General features: G+C 38.1%; 5 protein-coding genes and 2 long non-coding RNA genes across 10 annotated transcripts; 3 read left to right on the top strand and 4 right to left on the bottom strand.

Annotated features, from left to right (window-relative positions):
- Nucleotides 1–194: 194 nt before the first annotated feature.
- On the top strand, nt 195–3,254 carry LOC135163567 (glycoprotein-N-acetylgalactosamine 3-beta-galactosyltransferase 1-like). Of its 2 annotated transcripts, XM_064123121.1 has the most exons (5): nt 195–373; nt 643–812; nt 883–1,024; nt 1,255–1,393; nt 1,569–3,254. In XM_064123121.1, exons 1-5 carry the CDS (start codon nt 346–348, stop codon nt 2,107–2,109), a joined length of 1,020 nt encoding a protein of 339 aa, XP_063979191.1. In that variant the 5' UTR covers nt 195–345; the 3' UTR covers nt 2,110–3,254. The 2 variants fall into 2 exon arrangements, with proteins under 2 accessions (XP_063979191.1, XP_063979182.1); XM_064123112.1 differs by lacking the exon at nt 195–373 and having other exon boundaries at nt 543–812.
- On the bottom strand, nt 2,477–7,230 carry LOC135163551 (uncharacterized). 2 transcript variants are annotated; one of them, XM_064123084.1, is made up of 8 exons: nt 7,149–7,230; nt 6,851–7,067; nt 6,045–6,417; nt 5,380–5,930; nt 4,868–5,276; nt 3,871–4,015; nt 3,364–3,539; nt 2,477–3,221 (listed from the first exon to the last, which is right to left on the bottom strand). In XM_064123084.1, exons 1-5 carry the CDS (start codon nt 7,191–7,193, stop codon nt 4,873–4,875), a joined length of 1,590 nt encoding a protein of 529 aa, XP_063979154.1. In that variant the 5' UTR covers nt 7,194–7,230; the 3' UTR covers nt 2,477–3,221; nt 3,364–3,539; nt 3,871–4,015; nt 4,868–4,872. The 2 variants fall into 2 exon arrangements, with proteins under 2 accessions (XP_063979154.1, XP_063979145.1); XM_064123075.1 differs by having other exon boundaries at nt 6,045–6,450.
- On the top strand, nt 6,884–8,652 carry LOC135163676 (uncharacterized). The gene is made up of 3 exons (XR_010299175.1): nt 6,884–7,382; nt 7,464–7,965; nt 8,096–8,652. It is a non-coding gene; the product is annotated as an uncharacterized LOC135163676 (long non-coding RNA).
- Nucleotides 8,653–10,123: 1,471 nt separating this feature from the next.
- LOC135163654 (neuroglobin) lies at nt 10,124–15,971 on the bottom strand. Of its 2 annotated transcripts, none has more exons than XM_064123266.1 (4): nt 15,747–15,971; nt 15,156–15,363; nt 12,403–12,628; nt 10,124–11,478 (listed from the first exon to the last, which is right to left on the bottom strand). In XM_064123266.1, exons 2-4 carry the CDS (start codon nt 15,311–15,313, stop codon nt 11,341–11,343), a joined length of 522 nt encoding a protein of 173 aa, XP_063979336.1. In that variant the 5' UTR covers nt 15,314–15,363; nt 15,747–15,971; the 3' UTR covers nt 10,124–11,340. The 2 variants fall into 2 exon arrangements, with proteins under 2 accessions (XP_063979336.1, XP_063979346.1); XM_064123276.1 differs by having other exon boundaries at nt 15,156–15,379.
- A 2,363-nt stretch (nt 15,972–18,334) lies between these two features.
- Nucleotides 18,335–19,111, bottom strand: LOC135169182 (uncharacterized). Its single transcript, XR_010300164.1, has 2 exons — nt 18,927–19,111; nt 18,335–18,589 (listed from the first exon to the last, which is right to left on the bottom strand). It is a non-coding gene; the product is annotated as an uncharacterized LOC135169182 (long non-coding RNA).
- Nucleotides 19,112–19,982: 871 nt separating this feature from the next.
- Nucleotides 19,983–21,245, bottom strand: LOC135167644 (deoxyhypusine hydroxylase). The gene is made up of 3 exons (XM_064131044.1): nt 20,966–21,245; nt 20,471–20,794; nt 19,983–20,362 (listed from the first exon to the last, which is right to left on the bottom strand). The coding sequence occupies exons 1-3, from the start codon at nt 21,243–21,245 to the stop codon at nt 20,049–20,051; spliced, it is 918 nt and encodes a 305-aa protein (XP_063987114.1). The 3' UTR covers nt 19,983–20,048.
- Nucleotides 21,246–21,531: 286 nt separating this feature from the next.
- On the top strand, nt 21,532–22,543 carry Mrps23 (mitochondrial ribosomal protein S23). The gene is made up of 3 exons (XM_064131073.1): nt 21,532–21,670; nt 21,925–22,086; nt 22,174–22,543. The coding sequence occupies exons 1-3, from the start codon at nt 21,627–21,629 to the stop codon at nt 22,457–22,459; spliced, it is 492 nt and encodes a 163-aa protein (XP_063987143.1). The 5' UTR covers nt 21,532–21,626; the 3' UTR covers nt 22,460–22,543.
- Nucleotides 22,544–22,553: the final 10 nt, after the last annotated feature.

Here is a 22,553-nt window from a genome sequence, read left to right on the forward strand (position 1 = left end):
TTCATGATGATCGTCAAGGAAAGTCCTATTTTTCCATGAATAGATCCTAATAGATAACGACACTGGTTGTGAAGAATGAGTGGAATTATCTCTCAGTACGATGCAGTCGCGAGCACGTGCAGTATATCCTTACTTACCAATATTTATAGTTATCTGCTGTCTTACAAATCAATGATACACATTTTCGCACGTTCGTCAGTCAAAACAGAGAATTATTTACTTCCTGTTGTGTATCAACGGCTTTGCTTACTTGACAATTAAAGATGTCAGTTAATATTTTTACATTGCGGTAAAAAAAACTTGTGCAAGAGGAAAGTCGGGACTACTGGAGCACTTACCATCGTGATGCAGCATTGGCATTGCTTGATTACTCGTGAGTTAAGAATGCATTTAATAGAATCACTATATCGTTCATTATTTATTGTACCGAATCATCCCGGGAATTCCCCGATTTCGGTGACGATTTCTCGAAGTCGAACTGCCGATGCAGCTGAATTTATCGGGCGAAGATTTATGCTGAATCGACGAAGACTGATAAATATTTAAGTTTAGATTTGAATGGGGAGGGTTTCGGTTTATTTTGTAATTTCTCGAGTGATTGTCCGCAATCAATGGCCAATATAATTCATTTTTCCCACGCAGGGGCATGTGGTGGTCGAAGATTCATCTTCATACTGGCTTGTATGATAATGTTTGCATTTCTATCAGCATGTCTGTTGAGTAGCTTCTCGAGAAATTCCACGATCAATCGGCTACCCGTGAATTACAGTGTTCATCAGTATGCCCAGCATTACTCCAAGGCGGAACCGGCGGTGAGGATTGTAGTAAATTATATCTAAATCCGTACTATTCAGGATAATTAATCCGTTTACGGCCCTTAAGGACCTTACGGATGCGGTGAAGAAAATTCGCATTCTTTGCTGGATCATGACAGGCCCGAAGACTCACAAAACCAAAGCGATTCATGTCAAAGCAACGTGGGGCAATCGGTGCAACATTCTCTTATTCATGAGCTCAGCTAAAGGTATTTCCCCTACCCACCCCAAACTACCCTCAAGCCCCAGAGGAGGTTTCACTGAGATTTTCTCGTTCTAAAAAACCTGAAATTTGTGGGCTACCCCGACCAGAAGAGACACGAGTAGAATTTTTAGAAACGAGACAAATCTGTTTAAGTGAAGCCTCGCTCGGATAACAACATGAATGAAAGGAATGAGTTAAAAAAATGATGATTTTGCGAATTTTGTTTAAATTTAGATGACAGTTTGCCTACAGTTGTGTTGCCAGTGGGAGAAGGCCGGAATAATTTGTGGCCCAAGACCAAAGAAGCGTTCAAATATATTTATAAAAATTATAAGGATAAGGCCGATTGGTTCATGAAAGCCGATGACGACACGTAAGACAATTTCCAAATTTTTCATCTGCACGAGAGACTTAGATTTCTATAGGATTTCAATTGTTGGAATAAAATGTAATGAAATTGTCCTCTAAAGTTATTCGTTCTGAGGTCAAAGAAAAATTGAGACAGGTAATTTAACAGATATTTACGGTCGGAAAAATGGCTTTTACAGATACGTGATTGTTGAGAACTTACGGTTTATGCTGTCATCCTACAACACCTCCGCACCTCTGTACTTTGGCTATCGGTTCAAACCCTTCGTCAAGCAAGGCTACATGAGTGGTGGCTCCGGGTACGTTCTGTCAAGAGAATCTCTGCGGAAGTTCGTGCAGGAGGCACTGCCAAATCCGACTAAGTGCTTCAATGGTAGTAATCGTCCTGAGGATGTGGAAATCGGCAAATGCTTGGAAAAAGTTGGCGTAAAAGCTATGGACTCGCGAGATCCACTTGATCGAGAGAGATTTCTTCCACTTCCACTCGGAACTCTTCTCGTTCCACAGGCGTTGAGTAAAGACTCCTGGTTCTGGAAGTGGATGTATTACGAGGATCAAAATAATCACAATTGCTGCTCAGATTACGCTATATCATTCCATTATATACAGCCACAAATGATGCATGTATTTGATTATTTAATTTATCACGTGAGACCATATGGAGCTACTCATCACATGGACAGCTTACGATTGACTCCATCAACAACGACCGAACCTTAGTCCAAAGAGATATGGGAGTTTATTATTACTTTTGTTTTAATTATGGAGAGACCTATATTTCATATGCATTTCTTGATTGGCGACGTGTCTGATCGACCTTTTCCATTTCTACTTACACAGCAAGTGTGCGCCCTTCCCTTGCGGGTGAATTTTTATCTTTCTCGATATCTTTGACTATCTTGCAGAAATAGAAATATATAAAATGGTATCCAGAGAAAAATAATACTTCCATTAGAGAGAATCCTTACACCCTGCTGAGCAGCTGAGGGAGGCTCCCAATCAATTGCGAACGCTCGAGAGCTCGAATTTCGTTATGAATGAGATACCTGAAAAATTGTTAACAGTTTGAATAATTTTTCACGAATCCTTCTTTTCTGCTTCGGTACATAATTTATTCGGAACCAAATTAAGTAGCAATGCTACTAGAATTTTTTTGTCTTTTTAACGGTATAAGAAGTGGACCTCTGATAAAAACAGATCAATTTTTTCTCAGGATTTATTTTTCTTAAAAACTAGAATATTTTATAATACGATATCTACTATCACAAGGAGTCAAGTTGAGGTGAGAAACTAGACAATAATTATATTTGGTTTAATCAACGGGTGTTGATTGATTTCAGGGCTTCACTGAGTGTCATGAAATCGGTCCAAACGCCTGGAGAAACTCTCCCCTCGATCATTTTTGCATTTGCTTTTATCTCGTCGCTTTTCGCCAGGAAATGTGGTTTCAACATTCTACCGTACATATTTCTCATACTCTCCTGATCCCAGATATGAAAATGTCTAGCGTGGGCCCAGCCAGTCATATAAATATTGTCCATGAATTGACGGATCCGAGCGAAATTTCGTTCTTGTAGTATTGGATAGTTGGTTATAATTTCGATTGCTGTCTTGGGGCTCATATCAGCTTCAGTTTCTTCGATTTTCGGAGGCAAACCAGGCAAATAGGAATCGATATCCCTGGTAATATTTGTTGACATTATTTTAATAAAATCATCGAACATTTTATTGATGTTATTCAGATTCTCTTCGACGTCGTCCGATGGACTGCTAGTGATTTTTTGCGTTAGACGATTTGATTCTTCTTGTATGGGGACTGTGCCAATGTAAACCTAGGGTAAATAAATCGTAATTTATTAAAGATATCACTGGAGTTCTGAAATACTGAACATCGAATTTTTTTGAAATATCTATGATATCCTTTAAATACCGATGTTCAGTGGAACATGACCACAAGTTTATGGATTCGTGTACCTGACTGGCGTACGACTCAATGTTCCGCATGAAAGCCTTTGTAACGAGCATTAGGTAGTCTTGGACGAAAGTCGTTGCATTGACTCCTTGAACCACCTGCGCAGGTAATTTTCCCTCCTCGATCCCAAATGCGAATTCTAAAGTCACCCATGGCAGATCCACCCCTTGGACTACACCTGGTAAATCAAGAAATATGGTAAGTACGAAAAGCCAATATAGTTCTTGAAGAGAAGATGAAGAAGTGAGGAAAAATAATATAAATTGAGGGCTAATTTGGATATTCATGGCGTAGCGAGGGTTGAGCATGAGAAGTGAGACTAGTATCAATGATTATTCCATCAACTATTAGATGCTAGTAAAACACTCAGAAAAAAAATCAAAAGCATCGACATAATTTTTGTACATCAGTCCAATGGCAATTCAACAAAATTTTCCTAGGAATACAATAGTTTTTCTTTCAATTCTCGTAAAAATTGCATTGATAATGAATATATAAAGTTCCATTACCAAAGGTTATCGTGAGGAGGATACCAAATGTCAGAGCGGCGGGTTTCATCATTCTGTCACTACTGGCTCTAGTTTTCTCACATCGTAACTTATATAGCGAAGATGTTTGCTCAGTCAGAAATTGTTGTGGACTGCAAGCACTGGACTGCAAGCAAAAATGTATGTTTGTTATTGTATTTTCTATTTCCGACTATACACATGCATGTTCCAACATGAAAGGAAAATGAATTCGCGTCTATGTACGCGGTGTCCCAAGATGTTTGTACGGGACAATAGCTTATTAACAAAAACGAAAATGTGAAAATATTGTAGAAAATTTGAAACGAGATGCAACGAAAGTCCAAATCGGCATTTCTGTTCGCGTTCACATCTTTAAAAAATGTCAACTTTTGTTTTCGATTCTTTAAATATTATCCAAAAAAATATATAATGTTTTTCATGTAGAAAACCAATATATTTATCTCATTAGCTTCATTAGCCTTGCAAGACAGACAATTTTTTTCCAATTTGAAAAATTAAAAAGTTGGAAAAGATTAGAAACATAAAAACTTCTGTTTAAAATATCTTTCTCGTTATTTTTTCTCTTTGAATCCCTATGGCTTCGGTTTGAAATATTTTCCTGTATAACTACTTTTGACTTTGGAGCTAGTGATTTAAACGCACAAAGCGTCTTGGGACACCCTGTATATGAAGATATCATACGCATCTAAAATGAGAAGTTGATAAACCCTGAGGTCATGCTTTTCATTATTTTTTCGATTCATCCCCTTTCTCATTCTCCTTGAACTTTGTCATTCTTTCGGCGTCTAAACAAAAGCTATATATGTCTCTGAAAGATCTAGTTTGGGTGATAACAGAGGGAAGCGCCGGTTGCTATCTCACGTGTGGCCTCGATATCAAGATGACTCCCTAATATTGATTGGTTTTTAATACATCTAATTTTTCGTCATTCCTTCATTTGCATGCTCTGCTTGTCGCAGGAATGTGTCATAATTACCTCATTTACTTCCTTGACTTCTGGTTCTGGTGATCACTCTGATATGTGTCATCGAAGTCCACTGAATTTCTGTCACGGGGGGACCTCCTGGCGTCGCAGGTGAGCTTTGTGCAAGGCTCAACGGGGTCATGATGATCAAGAGACCACCTGGGAGATCTCTCTCTCATCCTGGCTAATGTATCTCTGAAACGAGAGTCTTTTCGCTCCCGGGGAGAGCTTTCTGGAGAACTTATTCTACGATCTTTCGAGTCTTTGCGATCTTTTGATTTCTTTCGCTCTTTGGATTTCCTGGATTTCTTCTGTTTTTTCGGGGTTTTCGCACGAGTGGTTGAGTAGAGATCGGTTAGATTTACAATCCTTCGCTCTTTACAATGGTCGTCATTACACACTTGATGATTTCCTCCGTCATCTGTCCGATAATAATGAGCATGAGATGAAATAATGTTATCGTAGTAAATTTATTTTTTTAACGATAAGTGAAATTTAAATTGATCTGGAATCAATATTTTTACCTTCACCGAATGAACATTTACAGCACTTGCAGTCCGGTTTATCCTTCCTCAAAATATTGACAATCTTCTCCCGAAGGCTAAGTTCATTTTTCCCAGTCTCCTTGCTCACCCTCTTCTTCTTTTTCCCTTTAACTTCCTTACGTTTGCGTTTCTTCTCTAATCGCGTTGTCTGCTGCTGTTTATCTCGCTGTCGCTTTATTCTGCGCGCTCGTTTCTTGCTCTCCTTCACGCAAATCAACGAGGGAGAGCGAGAGGATGCCATTGATGAGCCCCTACGCCACCGCGTCCCCATGTAATCAGTGCTGCTCGTTGTCCAGCCGTGCTCGACTTCTGATACCTTTTGGAAATGATCAGTCAAAGGACAACGATCGTCGCAGGTTTTCTTTCCCTTTCCGGACTCCCACGGAAAGTGTCCGCGATTTTTGTAAATTGCTATCACTGCTGTGATTAAAATGGTTATTACAATCAAGAGGATGAAAATTCCAAAGGCTATCCATCTGGTTGGAGAGGGCTCGTCCAATGGATGATGATGATCTGCTTGCGTTTGAGATCTGTAAAATAAAATAATAATAAAACATGGAAATGCATTTGTTCTTTAACTCAGAATATTACCATATTTATCAGCAGAAGGGTTGAAAAAAAAATAGATAGAACAGTAGTGTTACCCTGGAGCCCTTGCCACAGCTTCAGATCTCATCCCAAAATCCTGAAGACGAACTTCTTTGGGCTCTTGTTTTTTATTGGCTTGTGCGATAAAGTGCTTCTTCATCTCCTGGTTATGGTGTTCAATTTTAGAAACAGGTGAAGCGGATAAATGCGTTTTCACAGCTGTATGAGCTGCACCGGGTGGAATGAAGCTCTTGTTCTTCCTACCCTTCATTTTGACAGAGTTCGTTAAGGACTCTCTTCGGTGGAGATACTTCGATTTTTCGTTAGAAGCTTGAGCGTTAATTACATTGTTCAGAATATCCACTAGTCGTCTACTACGTTTGACGTAATTTGCGAGGTCAGGACGACCCAGGGTGCGGAGACCTGCTTCTAGATTAATTCGGGCGAGTTTATTCACTTTCCCTAAGAATCAGATAATAAAAAATCTAGGTTCAGTTTTTAAATTCCAATTCTCCTTAGAATAACATAATTTTTTTTGTTGTGCTATATAAATCCAATTAATTGGAGATATTCTCGTGTACATTTTTAAAAATATAAGATTATGTGTATTGACAGAGCGGTATCCCCTTCCAGAATGAATAAAAAATTATTATTGCAGTAATTTGTAAAAATTTCCATATGAAATAGATAAAATTTAATTGGACAAAAAAAGATCTACTCTCAGTTTACGGATTTTTTAATTACACCAATGGCCTAATTCCGGGTCTTGCTATTCTTATTCCGACGAACAACGAAAGGAAAGAGCCGTTGTTAAATTAATGAAAATCAATAGGAGACCGATTTGTTTTATTCTTTGACTCACCTGGAAAGGTTCGATTCCACTCGCCTAATTTAATTCTACAATACTGCGAACTATTCTGGAATTCTGAACTTTCTTTCTCATTTGTCAGTGAGCTGGAGGGTGTTTGCGAGTACATTGCCTCTAAAAGTTTCATGCACTCTGCGGGATGAAGTTTTTCCGATAAATGATCTAACTCTAGTGTATTGAAATCTGCTGAACACGTGATTTCCCATGTTCCCTGCAAATTAATGAACAGAACTGAAAATATATCAAATCAATTAAACAAGCAGAGATTTATTACGAAATTCAACCAGATCACCTGTATAATAAATAAGTAAATAGTATAAAATTGAGTTAAACTCATCGCAAAAATAAACCGTACAAAACCCTAGCAGTTGACATATTTATCTGTCAATTATACCAACAATTGAAGAACGATTTTTTGCCGATGCAGAATTAACACCTTCAGCTCGTGACTTTTGTACTTTAACCTTTTGAAAAAATTATTTCCATGCTTTATACCTCTGCAATTTATCTGTTGATGATTCGACAAGTGAGTTCCTCCGAAAATATTATTTCTTAAATCGTCATTCAAGTGATGATTGTTAATTCATTGAGAGGTGATAATTTATAGATTATCGCTGTGAAAATGGGCCATATGAGAAAACCCTCGCTCGAGGCTCGCTTACGGGACCTCCTGGACCTCCCTTCCCTCCCCGAACGTTCGTTGGTCCTGCGGGAGGACAATCAGCAGGATACAGAGGATCAAAGGGTGCCAGAAATTATCGAAAACTCTCCCTTCGAACGGTACCTTTCATTTCCCTCTCCCCCGTCAATTGCGAATCCCCCGAAAATTCCCCATCAGTTTCAATCCCACAGACAGAGACTCCACAACGATTGAAAATATTCAGACTACTACGGTCGAAGATGAGGACATCTGGGAGGGGAGATTGGACAGAAAAAAAATTGATAGACTTCGAGAAAAATTGAAAACTCATAAATTTATGATTTCACTACCTGTTGCGAGTGTCATAATGATTTGCACAATGGTAATCACCGGTTGTTGCACTTTGTACCTCAGAAGTCGAATTGTTCGGTGTATTGACATGATCAGACCGAAGAATAAATTGAAGTAGGTAAAATCAATATTCAAACAAATGTGGAAAAAATTTAGAAAATTCATTTAGTTTCGAATCGGAATTTCCTTTTGGGTGAGAATAGTTATGTGAGCCTTATGCCGATGATTTTATGATTTTTTCCTCCCAGTAAATATCTGAATATCGACCCAGAGGTGGGCAGACGTCTCACACGAGTGAAATTACTGCAGCAGAAGCCGCCATCCTTGGCGGTTCCCCGTGCACGATCATTATCCTACGATTATGTTCACGTTGCCACACAAGATAGTGCACCAAGTGTGGATAACACAGTAGATACACCTCCCACCGGATGTTACGCTTGCTGCAAGAAGAAGAAAAAGAAGGGGAAGAAGCGAAAAAAATGAAGCAAGTGATGAGTCTCACTTGACTTCACCTCGTTAATTAACAAGTTCTCCATTGTACAGGGATTTGAAAGATGAATGATCAAGTGAACGATATTGTTCGGTGATCAATCAATTTTTACGCGCCCATCGTTAATGATGATGAATATATTATTGACGTCTGTAAATATACTAGGGATGTTCAGGAGTGTTTTTTGTACTATTGACATAAATCTTTCGGAGTTGGAATATTTAGCTGCACATTTGGATCCGTTTGAGTGTCGTAGGTTAGTCGCAGCCCTTCATTATAAGACTTATGAACTTCCGGAGAACATCGCCGGTGCAGGTCAGTATGGAGTTCAGTCTGAAAGCAGATTTATTATTGAAAAAGGGAAATTATTTTTTTTACGCATTGGGAGGCCCTATCACTATTTGTTTGATTTTTTTTCTATATTATATATATATAATATATGTGTGTGATAAGAATAAATGCCAAGATATAACAATTTTTCGTCAAACATTAGTCACAGACAAGTGCATCCTGCCCTACCATTATTTCATAAAATTGTTATGAATATTCAGCTACCAGGAACTCAGCTTCATAAAAATCCATAATGATTTGTTTTTGAATCGCGACTGCAATATTCAAATTATTTCACAAAAACATGTTCCATTAAATGCTGGAATTTAATTTGGCCTTGTGGTCGGCAATAGAAAGAACCCTCATAAAAGCAAAATAGACTCTTTATTAAAATGCGAGAGGAACGTAAACAGCTGCTTTACATTAAAATTAATTGATGTTGCTTTCGTTATTAATCACAAGGCCAACTCAAATTTCATCCTCTAAAGAAAAAAAATCCATAGAAAATCGCCATAGGAGACCTTGCAATTGATTAATATACAATTAAATGCAATGTAAATTGAATTAAATCTGAATAAAGTTGAATATTATTAATCAGTCTCGTTTGTTCAGAAAGAAAAATTGATGAAGATATTCCGTGTCTCCGTCAGCTACTCCATTGGAACAACTCTCCATCAGAAGGGGTGGGTGAAACCCATGAAGACCTCGAGCATCGTCTACGACAAATAAACCGCCATGACTTGGCCAACTGGTTGGGTAAAACTGTATTCAAGGAGTTGGGTACTGATATTGAAAAGTCTCTCAAGAAACCCTTCGGTGAGCTCGGTGAGCAGGAAACTGAAACCCAGTTAAGTTTACTGAGGTACTCCGAGAAGTTTATTCAATTTATTTTAATAAAGATATCCGATAACTTTAGAGCCCATCCACGAGACAGAGGAGGAGGATCCTTGGACTCAAGTTGACACGATTTTAATGGTTGTACTGGTGGGACTTGCAGGATGTCTCGTGTTCGCAGTTTTAGCATTGATTTTCCATAAAATCAGGGGTGTTCTCGTTGAGAACACGAAGAAAACGAGTAGAAATTTATACGAAGAGGAAGAAAAATTATTGAATAGTGACACAGATTGAAATTGAATATTTTCACTTGAAAAATTCCTATTTCCACAATTAATGGATTTCGCACAATTACACAATACCCGAATTAATTGGTAATGAGCATTAAATTTATTTGGATGCAGCTAACAATATCTGCAAAAAAATCTGAAGCTCTCGAGTAAATAAATATTGATCCACTCTCATTTATTCGGTCGCAACTGCGAGTACCTGAGCTCCACTCCAATGCAATAGTTTTACGATCAAGTCGTTTCGATGGACGAAGCTCCTCAACACTTCCGTAAATCAGCGCACTCTCAGACTCCAGTGGAATTGAAAGAACATAAACAAACAAGACCACAGATTTAACTAAAAAAATTTATTTGACAATATTTGATTAGTAATCAGATAATAATCAGATTAAAATCTCCAACGTTTGATCCTTATCCAATTGTACAATATTTTTTTTTCCTCAATCATCGCATAAAATATATAATATTCAATATATAATAACACTTTAATGTACTCTTCCACCAGATAGATTGTCGCTCGCGACAAAGAAATTCTCTTGCACCAGAAATATAATCATTCCATCCCAAGGAGATTGAATTTAATGATGAGAAAAATGATTGACTGTGCTTTGAAAAAATGGATACCTGTGGCTGCCAGACGAACATTATTCTCTCTGAACGATTCAATTACCTTCGAGGTTGACTCTCAAAACCTCAATCACGTTCGAGGTCACTCATGATCCACCAAGGAAGATCGTAAAATTTTGCTGAATGCCACTGATACCCTCAATGAAGACCAAATAACAAGCAAAATGGTTCAACTGTAGTAGTCATTTGTAGTCTAATTGGGCAATTTTCGTTAGATCCCATTTGCCCCAGGCGTCTCGCTGAACGTCAATAGATCCGCGACACATTTCTAATAGGACTCTTGACCTCCTAGAGAACCTCAACCAGCGATTCACTGATTTCGGTAACACGATTTTTCCGGGGATTTTCTTATCAATTTGAGGGCAGATCCTAAATGAGTCCGATGATTATTTCGGTAATTATTGATTATTAGAAAGGTCAGAAGACCTCTGGCGATGGTTTGGTCAGCCCCAAAACAGGTTTTCAATTTCTTTTTTTAAAAATACATGAATAATCGGTGAGTGAATTTTTCCACAAGTAAAAAAAGTAAAAAGTCAGCCGGGAAATTGGTCTCGAAAATCTTTGATCTGATAATTCAAAATTCAGGCGCCATTTGCGATTGGTAATTTCCTCATCAACTAAAAATCTTTCTTGAGATTCTCATTCTAACGTCGCGCATCAGAAGAATATTCGCACAATAAAAAATAAATGTGTTGGTTTGAAGTTAGATTGTTAATGTTGATTAAAAAACAAAGGATTGAGTTGGTGATAGAAATAGTTTGAACAATAGGTAGCCCGTAACGGCACGGGCAAGCCACTTCCTGTCGCCATGTACGATTACACCTCGAAGCACGTCCAAATGTCACTCAGTGAAAAAAGTACTTCTCCCTCTGCGCATTTTATTGTTTATGGGTTTTCAAGTTGTTGTTGTTGATGTTGATAATTAAGTGGACCCTTGGAGACCCCGGAAAAGGTGGGTGTAGGCCGCGTCCAGAGTCTTTTTCCACGCCTCCTCGGTTTCCTCGGTGAACTTTGTACCCAAAGCCTGACGAAGAGTGTCCATAACTACTTGCTTAAGATTCTGAAATTTAAAGATTTATTTTTCAATTGCACGAAAGAAAAATACGCAAAAATTTCCACCCAGCGTTCTCATTTAAATTTGGATGAGGAGAATAACTATAAAAAATTTTCTCAGTTATGCAAATAAAAATTATCTAATGGAGATCACTTTTTTCTCTGGTACGCGAAAAAGCACGGAATTTATGAAAACAATGCGGGACATAGTTTTTCTACAAGGAATTCGTTGGATGGAATGTACGGCGTTATTGAATCCGCCATCAATCAAGAGTTTATTGAGATGAACTGCCCTCCCCTCCCTCCTCCCAAACCCCCTCGCGATAATGCTGTTCAATTAGAGAGGGAGTTCATTGAACAGTAATTACGTCATCTCTTCGCGTGGTCTGGTTGACTGATATTTAAGAGAGCTCCGATTTACTGAATGTCAAGTATAAAAATAGCATTATTTTTTTTATTGCTCGTCAATAACTCGTAACCAATAAAATTAATTTTAAAAAATGACGTGAAAACAAAATCAAAAGGTAATTAATGAGAGATTTTATTCAAATCAACTCGAATAAAAAATTGTTAAATCGATTACTCTTGAATTTTACATGTGTTAAAATAAACACACCTCCTTGTCGTCAACATCGGAGGTTGAGCGGAATCGACTGAAAGAATTTAATGACCTGCAACCCCTCTGTTCCTGTGAACCGAGCGCCCAACTTTTAATTACCGAACGAATCGTATTGCCCTCTAGAAAAGTATTGTTCCACGTACCTCCAAACATTTCTCTTCAACTTCCTCTTTTCAGTTCCACTAAATCCCAACTAATGCGAGAAACAAAATGGATATCCTGATTCCCAACTAAATAAAAATCACTTCATTCCTTCATCATGACTTCCCCCTCTCCTATTTTTTTTTTCTTAAAAACGAAGTGTCCACTTACAGTAAATTGTTCCGTCGTTTGACCACGTCTCCTATGTCGCTCGCCGATAGCCACAAGTGTTGCCTCGAGTAATCCCTCGTCATTCAATGCATCGATAACCGAGTTCAATGCCGTGATGATACTGGCACAATGTGCCTGGAATTTTTTATTCGCAGCAAGCTCCGCTTTCGGCGTATCCCTGAACGCGGGGAACATCAACTGGTACTCGGGATGACGTTCCAATAACCTGATGAAAAACAAATAAAAAAATTTCAATCAAACCGAGGCGATATTTATTTATTTATGATGGGCCTGGGCTTCGTTGGAGGAGATTCTAAGCCTGGCCATCGCCACGAGGGTTCTTGCAGGCCAAATTCATCTAGCTGGGGAACCAGCGAGCCGTGATGAACAAACGTGGGTTTGTTTATATAATTAAAATGGATCTGGTAATCAAATGCGAGCCCAAATATTTTTAGAAAGAGGGAAAATAGGTGGGCAACATATCCAGAGAATTATTCCTTGGTTGAGACGAGGCGGAGAATAAAAATAATTTTGAAGAAACTTTCTGCACTTTCATCAACACTGAAAGGGCAGAAAGAAATTTTTATTTCAATTATGCAGAGAGATCAATAAAAATAACGGGAACATTCCGTAATTTCGTATTATTCTCGTTCAAATCGACATGAAATTAATTTAGTCCAATTTCCAAAACACGATTGGCCAGCCCACTAACACCCCCTTCCCTCCCAACGGATGAGCTTCTGCCGGACTTGTCATACTGAACTCCCCTTGCAATCGAGCTCCGGAGAATTCCACTTGTTGACACATAATTCGGAAGATCTGACATCTAGATCATAAATTGACGGGGGGATCAATATATTTACTACTCCCCAACATCTTGAGTTGTCAGTTCTTGTGTCCTTCTCCCTCCGTCAATATGACAAGTTCTTTACTTTTCGTATTAAAGTATTAAGTAGATAAAGTCTTTTTCATCGCAATTCTCCTGCTCTCGTAATCCCATCCTTGTATCCCGGGACTCTTGTCATTCATCTTGAGCTACGGTCACAAGAGCCGCAAGGTCTTTAATCAAGAATTGTAGACACACCTGGCAGGGATATTTCGCAACAGCCTTGACCATTGAAATGATATGTGGACAGACCGGAAAGTCAATATGACTGTTGCCTACTAAGATATGAATATATACAAAATATATACAACATCTGAATTATTATTTAACTGGCCTCTCATGTATATATGACATTTACATAAAATGTACATTAAATAAATACGATGTTGATCCAGACTAAAATTCAATTGCCTTATTTCTTCAAAATAAACAGGATAAAACTTTAAAAAAATTAAATCTATGAGGATGCGAAGGGGATGATTCTCTCTTGACCAGACAAATGAAGATCCCCCAATCAAACTCGCCTATCCCATCAAATACTCAAAACTCGAGTCTCCACTGACCTCTCCATTCTCGTCTCCTTTTTCATAATTAATGTAATCAAAAGAATGTATTTAAAAGGATGGAAGTGACTCTTCAAGAGAGCTGAAGACGATTGCTAGGCAGAGTAGTCACCAGGATGGAGCAACGGCATGCATATTTAACAGAGGATAAGAGGAGTCGGATGCACACAGACAAGTATCACACGGCCTTTGAATTTTAAGAAGGATTCTTCCTCTTCTCTTCCCCCCAGTCCCTATTTTTTCCCCCATCGTCTCATCCCCCTCCCACCCCCTTTTCCACTGGCTTGCCCAGGGCAAGACTCAACTGAACATAATCCCCAACTCATTTTTTGCCCTTGTCCCTTCTTTTTTCTCCTTTTGTTCCTTTAATTCCGCCTATTGTAACAATGATATTGGTAAAAGTGGTGAGATAGAGAGCATCGATCCATTTTCCATTGTGTTACCTGTGTACGTGAAGCTATTAGCCCTGGCTCTCGGGGCCACTGGGCTACACACAACATACCTTCGTTCGGAGGGTATGCTTTAGCACAGTGGATGGAGAGACGAGAGGGGGTGGGCTTTATAATTGCACTCTGGCTAGAATGACGATTAATCGAGAATCGATAGAGTGACTGAGATAGTTGGCATTTTCGGTTTTCCTCTATCGCCACTAGTTGGGTATAAATAGGGTGAGGAAGGTGGAATATTAAACATCAGATGAAGTGTCAGGATTATTTCTGATGCTGGGGAATAAAATTAAGAGAGACGGTATTTTTGAATTTTCCTTTGACACTGGAGAGGAAAAAAAAATTGTTAAAGGAATCTCTGTTGTAACTGAAGGGTTGGAAATTCACGCTGGCATTTATGGAATTTGATGGAGTGATCTGAGGAGGGGATAAATACAAGTCATCAGTGAAAGGTTATTTCTATTCGTAAAAAAATTAAACGTCTTCTTTGCTGTTGGAAGATAAAATTAAACGCGGGGAGGAAGTTCGATTAAAAACAAATTGTCAGATATTTATTTTGAGATTTGTGGAAATAATCGCTGGAAAAAAAATAGCCCTTGGATATTTTGACCAATTATTTTTGGAATTAGTTAGAGTTAGAGGAAGTGCATTGTTTACGTTTTGAAAACTTGATAAAAAATTCAAGGGGATTTTTTATGATTCACAGCATCCAATTATAAAGAAGTTACGAGAATACCTCTCCTATGGACATTTTGTCGTAGATTATAAAAACGGAAAGACCTTCGAAATGAGCGGATTAGAGGGGAAAAATATGAATAACAATTTGGAAAATTGGTAGCAGTAAAAACAATTACTCACAATGTCATTATCGCAACACCGGAAGCCACTGGATCCCTACTCACAATACTCCACGTACTCTGGACAAGTCTCTTCTCACGTCCAGTTAATCCTGTGGCAGGATCAACAATATCGTCAGCGGCCGAATGGCCCCAGATTTTACTCCAAAAAGTTCCCATGATTTGCAAAATCGAAATGTATCACCTCGACCGGTCCAACTGCTCGCTATCTGGAATTTTTCAAGACTGCGATTAATGTCGGCAAACATCTTGCTAAATATTCGCCAAATCATTATCAGTTATTTTTTATTCCCCCGGGGAATAACCGGTGAAATGAACTTATATAACGTCCGATTAAAACTTATCTATGATTTTCAGAAATCACTGATTTCTTCATTTCATAAGCAATTTTGGGGGTGGCATAATTCTTTAAACACATTATCAACAACCGTTTATCTCATCATTCAACGAATAAAAATCTGTGATTTAAAATTCCAATAGTGCACAATCTTGCAAACAATCCCTCGTTTTTCATCATAAGGAAATTCACCATTTTATTGTTTAAGTCCACGTCAGGGGTTTTACATCGTACAGTCGAAACCCAGAAACTCACCGAAATTATCTCGGATGTGTTGAGGCCTCAAGACCGTGTGAAATCTTCATTTAATCGAAAGAGCAAATTATTATTTCATTTAATTAATTAGTTCGGGTTGCACTGGTCACCAGCCGCGAACGGGGGGATTTTCAAATGAAATGAAAAATCTTTCAGAGTGGTTGATTCCTCAGAAAGTGTACCGGCGAGATCTTTACCGACTCGCAATCCGGGTGCTACTAGATTCATCTTTCAATATCGCGCGGCGCGATACCCGCTCTTTCTCTCTCAAGAGTCCCGCACCCTGCGCGTCCCCACGTTACTGTAGTCCCCTTTATCCATTCTCTCTCACTTGAACGTTCTCTATTCACTTCAACTTGTTTTGTTGCTCTATATCGTCTTATTATGTGAGAAATAGGTGAGAAATGGGCTGAGATGATTGAATTATTTTTCAATTCCAGATGACAAAAGTCAGCTTTGGAACAACTCCCTCGAGGAAGTCATAGCATAACTCATGAGTCCCACATGTAGGGGGATGATTTTTGAAAACGAATGACACATTTCTTTTCCCTGATGTGTCAAGTTCACGAATATCGAAAATAGCAATGATGTTATCGATAGTCATATCGATAGATTGACTAGGTCAGACCTAATTGCGGTAATTAATGAGAGAACACTTTCGGGTGTTAATTATTATGTGAGAAATTAGAATGAAATGATTGAATTATTTTTTATTACCAGAATATTTTTATTTTTGGGTTTTTCAAATTTGAGAGATAATTACATACCCGAATGTTGCGTTAATTTCAACTCGATGAGTGATTATCTATCACACATGGATGAACGGAGAAGATAATGTGAAAAAACTGCCAGAACAACCAACGTAGAAATTTATTTTTAAACATAATTGAATTATTTATGAACACCGTAAAAAATTTTTAGTGTAGCACGCATACCCAAAAATAACTTTGAAAAATAGATACACCGGTAATGTTTGGGAAAATTCAAACATTCAAAGTGCTGACGTTCTGAGAATTCAACAAAAGTGGATTGAAATACACAACTTGTTTAAAAACTGTTAGAATTTACGTTTCAAATATTTAACAAAAATTAATTATTTTGAATGGAATGGATGGGTCCTTGTATAAGTAATATTTCCATTATTCTAGTGTTTCCACTTGAGAGTGAAAAACATTTTTATGTTTAATAGTAGAAAAATATTTTACTGCTTTATTGTCGTCAGGGCCTTTTAGTTGGGAACTTTTTATAACTGCACTTTACCAAGGGGATTTCCCCAAAAACCATGTGGTGACCAGACCTGGTCAAAGTGGAATCTCTTAATGGAGATTCAGGGGGTGCAGAGTTTATTGCTCTCTACAAGTAGAGGTGAATCGGGGCCTGACGAACAATTTAGTTTTAGTCTCGTCTTAGAGTTCATAGAGTGTGTAGTGTCCTTCTGACAATTAGAATCCAAATTGGTCTAACATATTTTTGTATTTGTTACTTCGTTTTTGGGAACGAAACAGAACGGTCGTGCCTTTGCAACGTTATAATAAAAGATACTAAATAGAACTTACAATTTTACTTTTTTATTATTTACCCTTATACCATTTCCAATAAAAACTTACCAAAGAATTCCCTAAATAATTATGAACTCAATGGAAATATATAGTCGATCGGGCGGATGATGTTACTGCGCAGTTTCTATGTAATCGAACTGAAAGTGATTGTGATACTTTTTTTGTACCTTTAAAAACTTGAAGAAGATTTGGAAAAAAATTTCTGATGTCACTGATGATGGTACTCTATCAAACTCTGGTGTTCAAGTTGCTGCGTATTCGAGAGCTGAGACAGAACTAAGTGAACCTTCAGGTCAATTTTGGCCCATGGATTCATCAAGACAACATAATTTGGAACTGGAGGGACTTAATTTTGTTACGTTTACCACGATTGGTCGAATTGAGGGATAGTAGGGGGCGAGGATGGTGTCGAGGATTACAGAGGCTCCGCTCATTCGAGGGAATATTCAGGTAAAAAGGGACCACTATGCGTTGCCCTCTACCTAAGGAAGACAGACTAGGCCCTACACCTCTTATCGTTATGTAGTCATTAAACGGGCCCAATTCCTCGTTACCACATTTTTTAAAATCCAGCGCATCTTCCTGGAGTCCTTGCGACAAAAAGCTTTTCTCGTTCTACTGCCACATGTTCACAACATGAAATTATCAAGTTTTAATTGCAAGCACAATTATTCTTGTTTTTTTTCTATCAAAACTATTTTTCTTGAGTCCTTAACATCCACCAAGAGCTGCTCGAACTCTCGACCTGTGACCGCTCTTTTATTGCTGTTATCCGGAACGACTCTTCAAGAGAATTCAAATTATCTCTAGAAACGATTGATAATGCAAGTCCAGTAAAAGGGGTCAATTCAATAATGAGATATTTAGTAATTGTGGTTTATGACTTCTTAATGAGTTTCAATGTGAGGTCAAATGATGAAATTCTTTTCACGTCCGGAAAATTCACCGTGTAAACATCGTTATGAAGATAATTTGTTATGGAATGACTTAGTATTAATGTTTACTGGAATTTGTGAGCCTGAGGAAAACTCCATGGTAATTATTGAATTTATTAATCCAACTTCTTAAAATTTTGATAATTTTATAACACTCAATGAGAAGAAAATTTTGTAACCATTGCATAGAAGAAATAGAGAATCCATTGCTCATAGTTTATTGTCATTGGTTACCAGGTGCAGTTGCATTGGCCATCGGTGCAAATAACTTTTGGTTTTTCACTGGATGTTCCAAATTCCCTGTCACACCGCCGTTGGCACTCGTCCTCGGAGACATTACAATTGTCATCTGAAAGATAAATGAAATAATAGTTTTGATTGAGAATGAATAATGAGTGTCTATTGATCAATTTTCAATATTTCAAATATTTCAATATTTCCCAACTTTTTCATCAGATTAACGCAATTATTTAATTGTACGACTATTTTAATGCATTTTCACTGAAGTCCTGGGGAGTTTTAAGGAACAGGATTTTTAGTGACAGCATAGAAAAATTCTTCCACAGTGACGAAGCTTTTTGAGGCATGATCTTTCGTGTCAAGTTGATTAATCTGCTCTCAGGGCTGTAATTATTACCGACATAGTTATTAACGTCGATTTGCGTTAATGTTATGAAAAATCTCACCGTATTTGGCTGCCACCATGCTGATAGCAATGATGACCAAAGCTAATTGCAGAAGACTCTTCACAAGACTCATGATGATCAGCGTAGAAGCCTTTAACCGTAACTTCAATAAATCAGGAGCAACTCAATCGATACTGGACGGGTGATAGTTCGATTTTGGTGCGGGTTTATATACTCAAAGGAGTACCGATTTTCGATCATTACAATCTCCTGACTGCACTATCACCAATTATTATTCGGATTATCAGTATGAATAACCATTTTTCATAACTTAACATGAGTCGTATTGATAAAAACTGGATTTACGATCGTAAAAAAGCGCCTGTCGCATGTAAATTCACCGCAATATCCCGATAAAAGCAGGAAGCGACTCGCGGAATTACCTCTTTAATTATCTTTGCTATTCATCGAGATATTTTACGACACCGAATATGCAATTGTTACCCTACTGCAAGTGCTAGTAACCCGGTTATTTGAGAGCACCGGCTCTGGTAGTGATAAATTTTTAATTAGATGTATTACGCAGGAAAAATATTTAATCAAATTCACGCATTTCTTCCAGAGCGAATCCTGGTTACAGGAAACTTTACTGAAGTGATAGGAAAATTTTTCAATTAAATTTGGTAATCGTACGCAGCGTGCACGGAATAATAGGAAGTTTGAAATTCAACCAATTTTCCACTGATATCTGGAATGATTGGCAAAGTAGGAAAATTATTATGTAGATTAAAAAAAAGAGAGAAAATCCACGGTAATCTTCTAGTTGATCCAATGAACCCGTTGGCAAAGTTCAATTGGTAAATGTGAAACAATGGTTCGTGATCTGTTGAATGTCATGGGTTTATCTTTTGACCGATTGCACAAATTGCTACTAAATATTCAGAAGAACTCAGTTCAATGAAGGGCTATCGCTTCATATCCAGGGAAAATTAAAATTTACCCCAATTTGTGGGTTTAAAAAAATTGCCTCGGTGTGAAATGCAGTAATTTCACTGGCAGAAAAGTTCATATCCTGGTTTTTGTTGACAGGATAAATAGACACATTGACAATCACACTCTCATTACTTAAATAAACATTTTATTAATTATAAACATGTGAATATTCATCCCAGCTCTTGTACATTAATTAACAGAAACTTTATTCAATGTATCGGCATATTGAAACTCCGGACTGTTCTCGTACTCGCACATGTCCAGGGCAATGACGCAGCTCTCTCTGACGACTCGTTTGGGATCCTTGACGTACTCATTAAGAATTTTTTCGCAATCAGGGTGAGCTATTGAGCCCAGAGCTTCGGCACATTCGTGCCTGACCATCTCATTCTCCTGTGGATCTTCTAAGGACGCCTGGAGGAAGGGAACGGAGATTTCTTCCTGAAGTTGGCCGAGGACGAAGGCAACTTCGTGCCTGAATAGAGCACTTCCTGCTCGGAGGCCTAGAATAATTAATTTTTAATTAAACCCCACTATTCAAATTAAATAAACTAGCATTGAATAAAATTCGGACTGATGTCCCTGAGTGGTATTATAGTGAATCAATTAACCTTCTCCAAGGGCCAATACACTCTCTGGAGTCCTCAAGTTCCTCAGCGAAAACATTGCTCTATATCTTTCAAACAGAGAAGCCTCTTCGTTAAGTAAAATTTTCTTCAACTCCTCAACGTCTGTAATGGGACAAGGAGGAGCTGGGTCCACTGAAGCGTATGGATTCTCTGACAGACCCTCGGTCTCCTTTTTATCCTCCTTCAGCCAGTTTATTCTCTTCAGGGCTAGTTGACAGGTCTCTGCCACTTCAATTACAGGGTCTTTACTGTATTCCTCGAGGATGGGAATAACTTTCGAGTCAGCAATGGCCCCGAGGGCTTCTCCTATAATCAAAATTTGATTAAAATCTTATCAATAGCATAAATGATTTTTTATGATCTCTGGAAAAGCCTAGTCACTCAGCTACTACGTCATTTTCACTTCAGTTCAGATAATTAGGAAGGAGTTGTTTGGTAAACAGAGTTTTCATACTGTGAAAAAAGGTACATATTTACCAGCTTCGTGACGGACCATCGGCTCCTGGTTAATGTCCTTCAATACTTCAATTAACACGGGAATGGCCTTAGGGTCCTGCATCTGTCCTAAACAATACGCCAGCTCGTGCTTCAACAACGCAGAAGGATCTTCAAAGCCTTTCTTGATCCACTCAATTGCCTCTGCTCCCCCAATGTTCTTCAACGTAAATAAAGCTCTAAACCTCTCTTTCAATGGTCGATTTTCATCATTCAACACCTTCCCAATCGCCCCAATTTTTCCAATATCTACTGTTGCCATTTTCACGTGGTTTGCAATATGTTGAGTAACATAAGTTCCAGGAAAAACTCGTCTGAGATGGTAGGATCCTTATAATCACAGTAAATCCCCCTTTTCGACGACTTAATAATATTTTTAAAACTTTATTGTATGTCCTTATGCTTGATATATCAATAATAATGTCAACTGAATTTTTTCATTCGTTTAAAATTAATTTTTTAACGTAAAAAAAATATCAAAAGTGTCAAACAACCGGAGAGTTTGGAGGTTACCTCCGTTCACGTGTTTGATTCCTGAGGTTGGGTCTGTGCGACTGTGTGTCAGTGTTGGTGTAGTCTGTGCATGTATGACAGTCGAGAGGATTGTGTTGTGTCGTGAAGAAAAACAGGAACATCTTAAACAATGGCCCAAAGTAGGCTTGAAAGGATTGGAACCATCTATTCGAGGTATTTAGATCCTCCTCACTGAATAAATTCTCCAATCAATTATGTCTTCTTTTTTTATTGTTTGGAATCAACTCCTCCGAACTATAGTTCAGAGGTTAGGAACTTCCTTTGGTCTATTGCATAGGTTAGGAGAGATTTTTATGATTTTTGAGGTAAAATAATTATTTACACGAGTCGAAAGGAAGGAAAGGAGGAAACTCTAACGATTTGACCATATGATTTGGACAGATTCAGTCGTGACATTGAAATTTTAGGGTTTCTTCACTGATAAAAGGTGGAGCTATGAAACCTGAGGACAGACCCTTGTGGTTCGATCTCTACACAGCATTTCCACCGAAAGTGGAGCCCAGGTATGACAGGGTGGCTCCTAATATTCCCGTTCGAGACATTTTTTATAAGGAGGATCCCATTCGAGCGTAAGAAACTTGTTTACACAAATATTTCAATGAATTACGAGTTTAGAAGGACGTTCTGTTCACCGTCGAATTCAATTTTCCTTCCAGGAAATTTCATAGAGAGCACGGTAGACTCACAATGAATTTGCAGTCGCATGGCACCCAATCACAAACTCAGAAATTTCTTCACGTGTACAATGAATTGGCCAAGAGTGGAATACCAGAATCAGAAGTTTATGAAAAAGCAGTTGAGAAATGGACGCAGGAGAATATCGAAGCCAAATCAGCAAGATCCAGTCAGCAGAGCGAGACTACAACTGATAAACCTCGTGATTCAGTAGAAAAACCGACCATAGTCATAAGTGATATTTTTAAAGAATTAGATAATAAATAATTCACTCTGTCGTGAAAATACTTTTGATTTAATACTCGATTGTATAAGTCAATGGAAACAATAAAACCCTCAGAAGGAAAAAAATCTATTCAAA

Source organism: Diachasmimorpha longicaudata, chromosome 1, assembly GCF_034640455.1.
Source record: "Diachasmimorpha longicaudata isolate KC_UGA_2023 chromosome 1, iyDiaLong2, whole genome shotgun sequence".
NCBI lineage: Eukaryota > Metazoa > Arthropoda > Insecta > Hymenoptera > Braconidae > Diachasmimorpha > Diachasmimorpha longicaudata.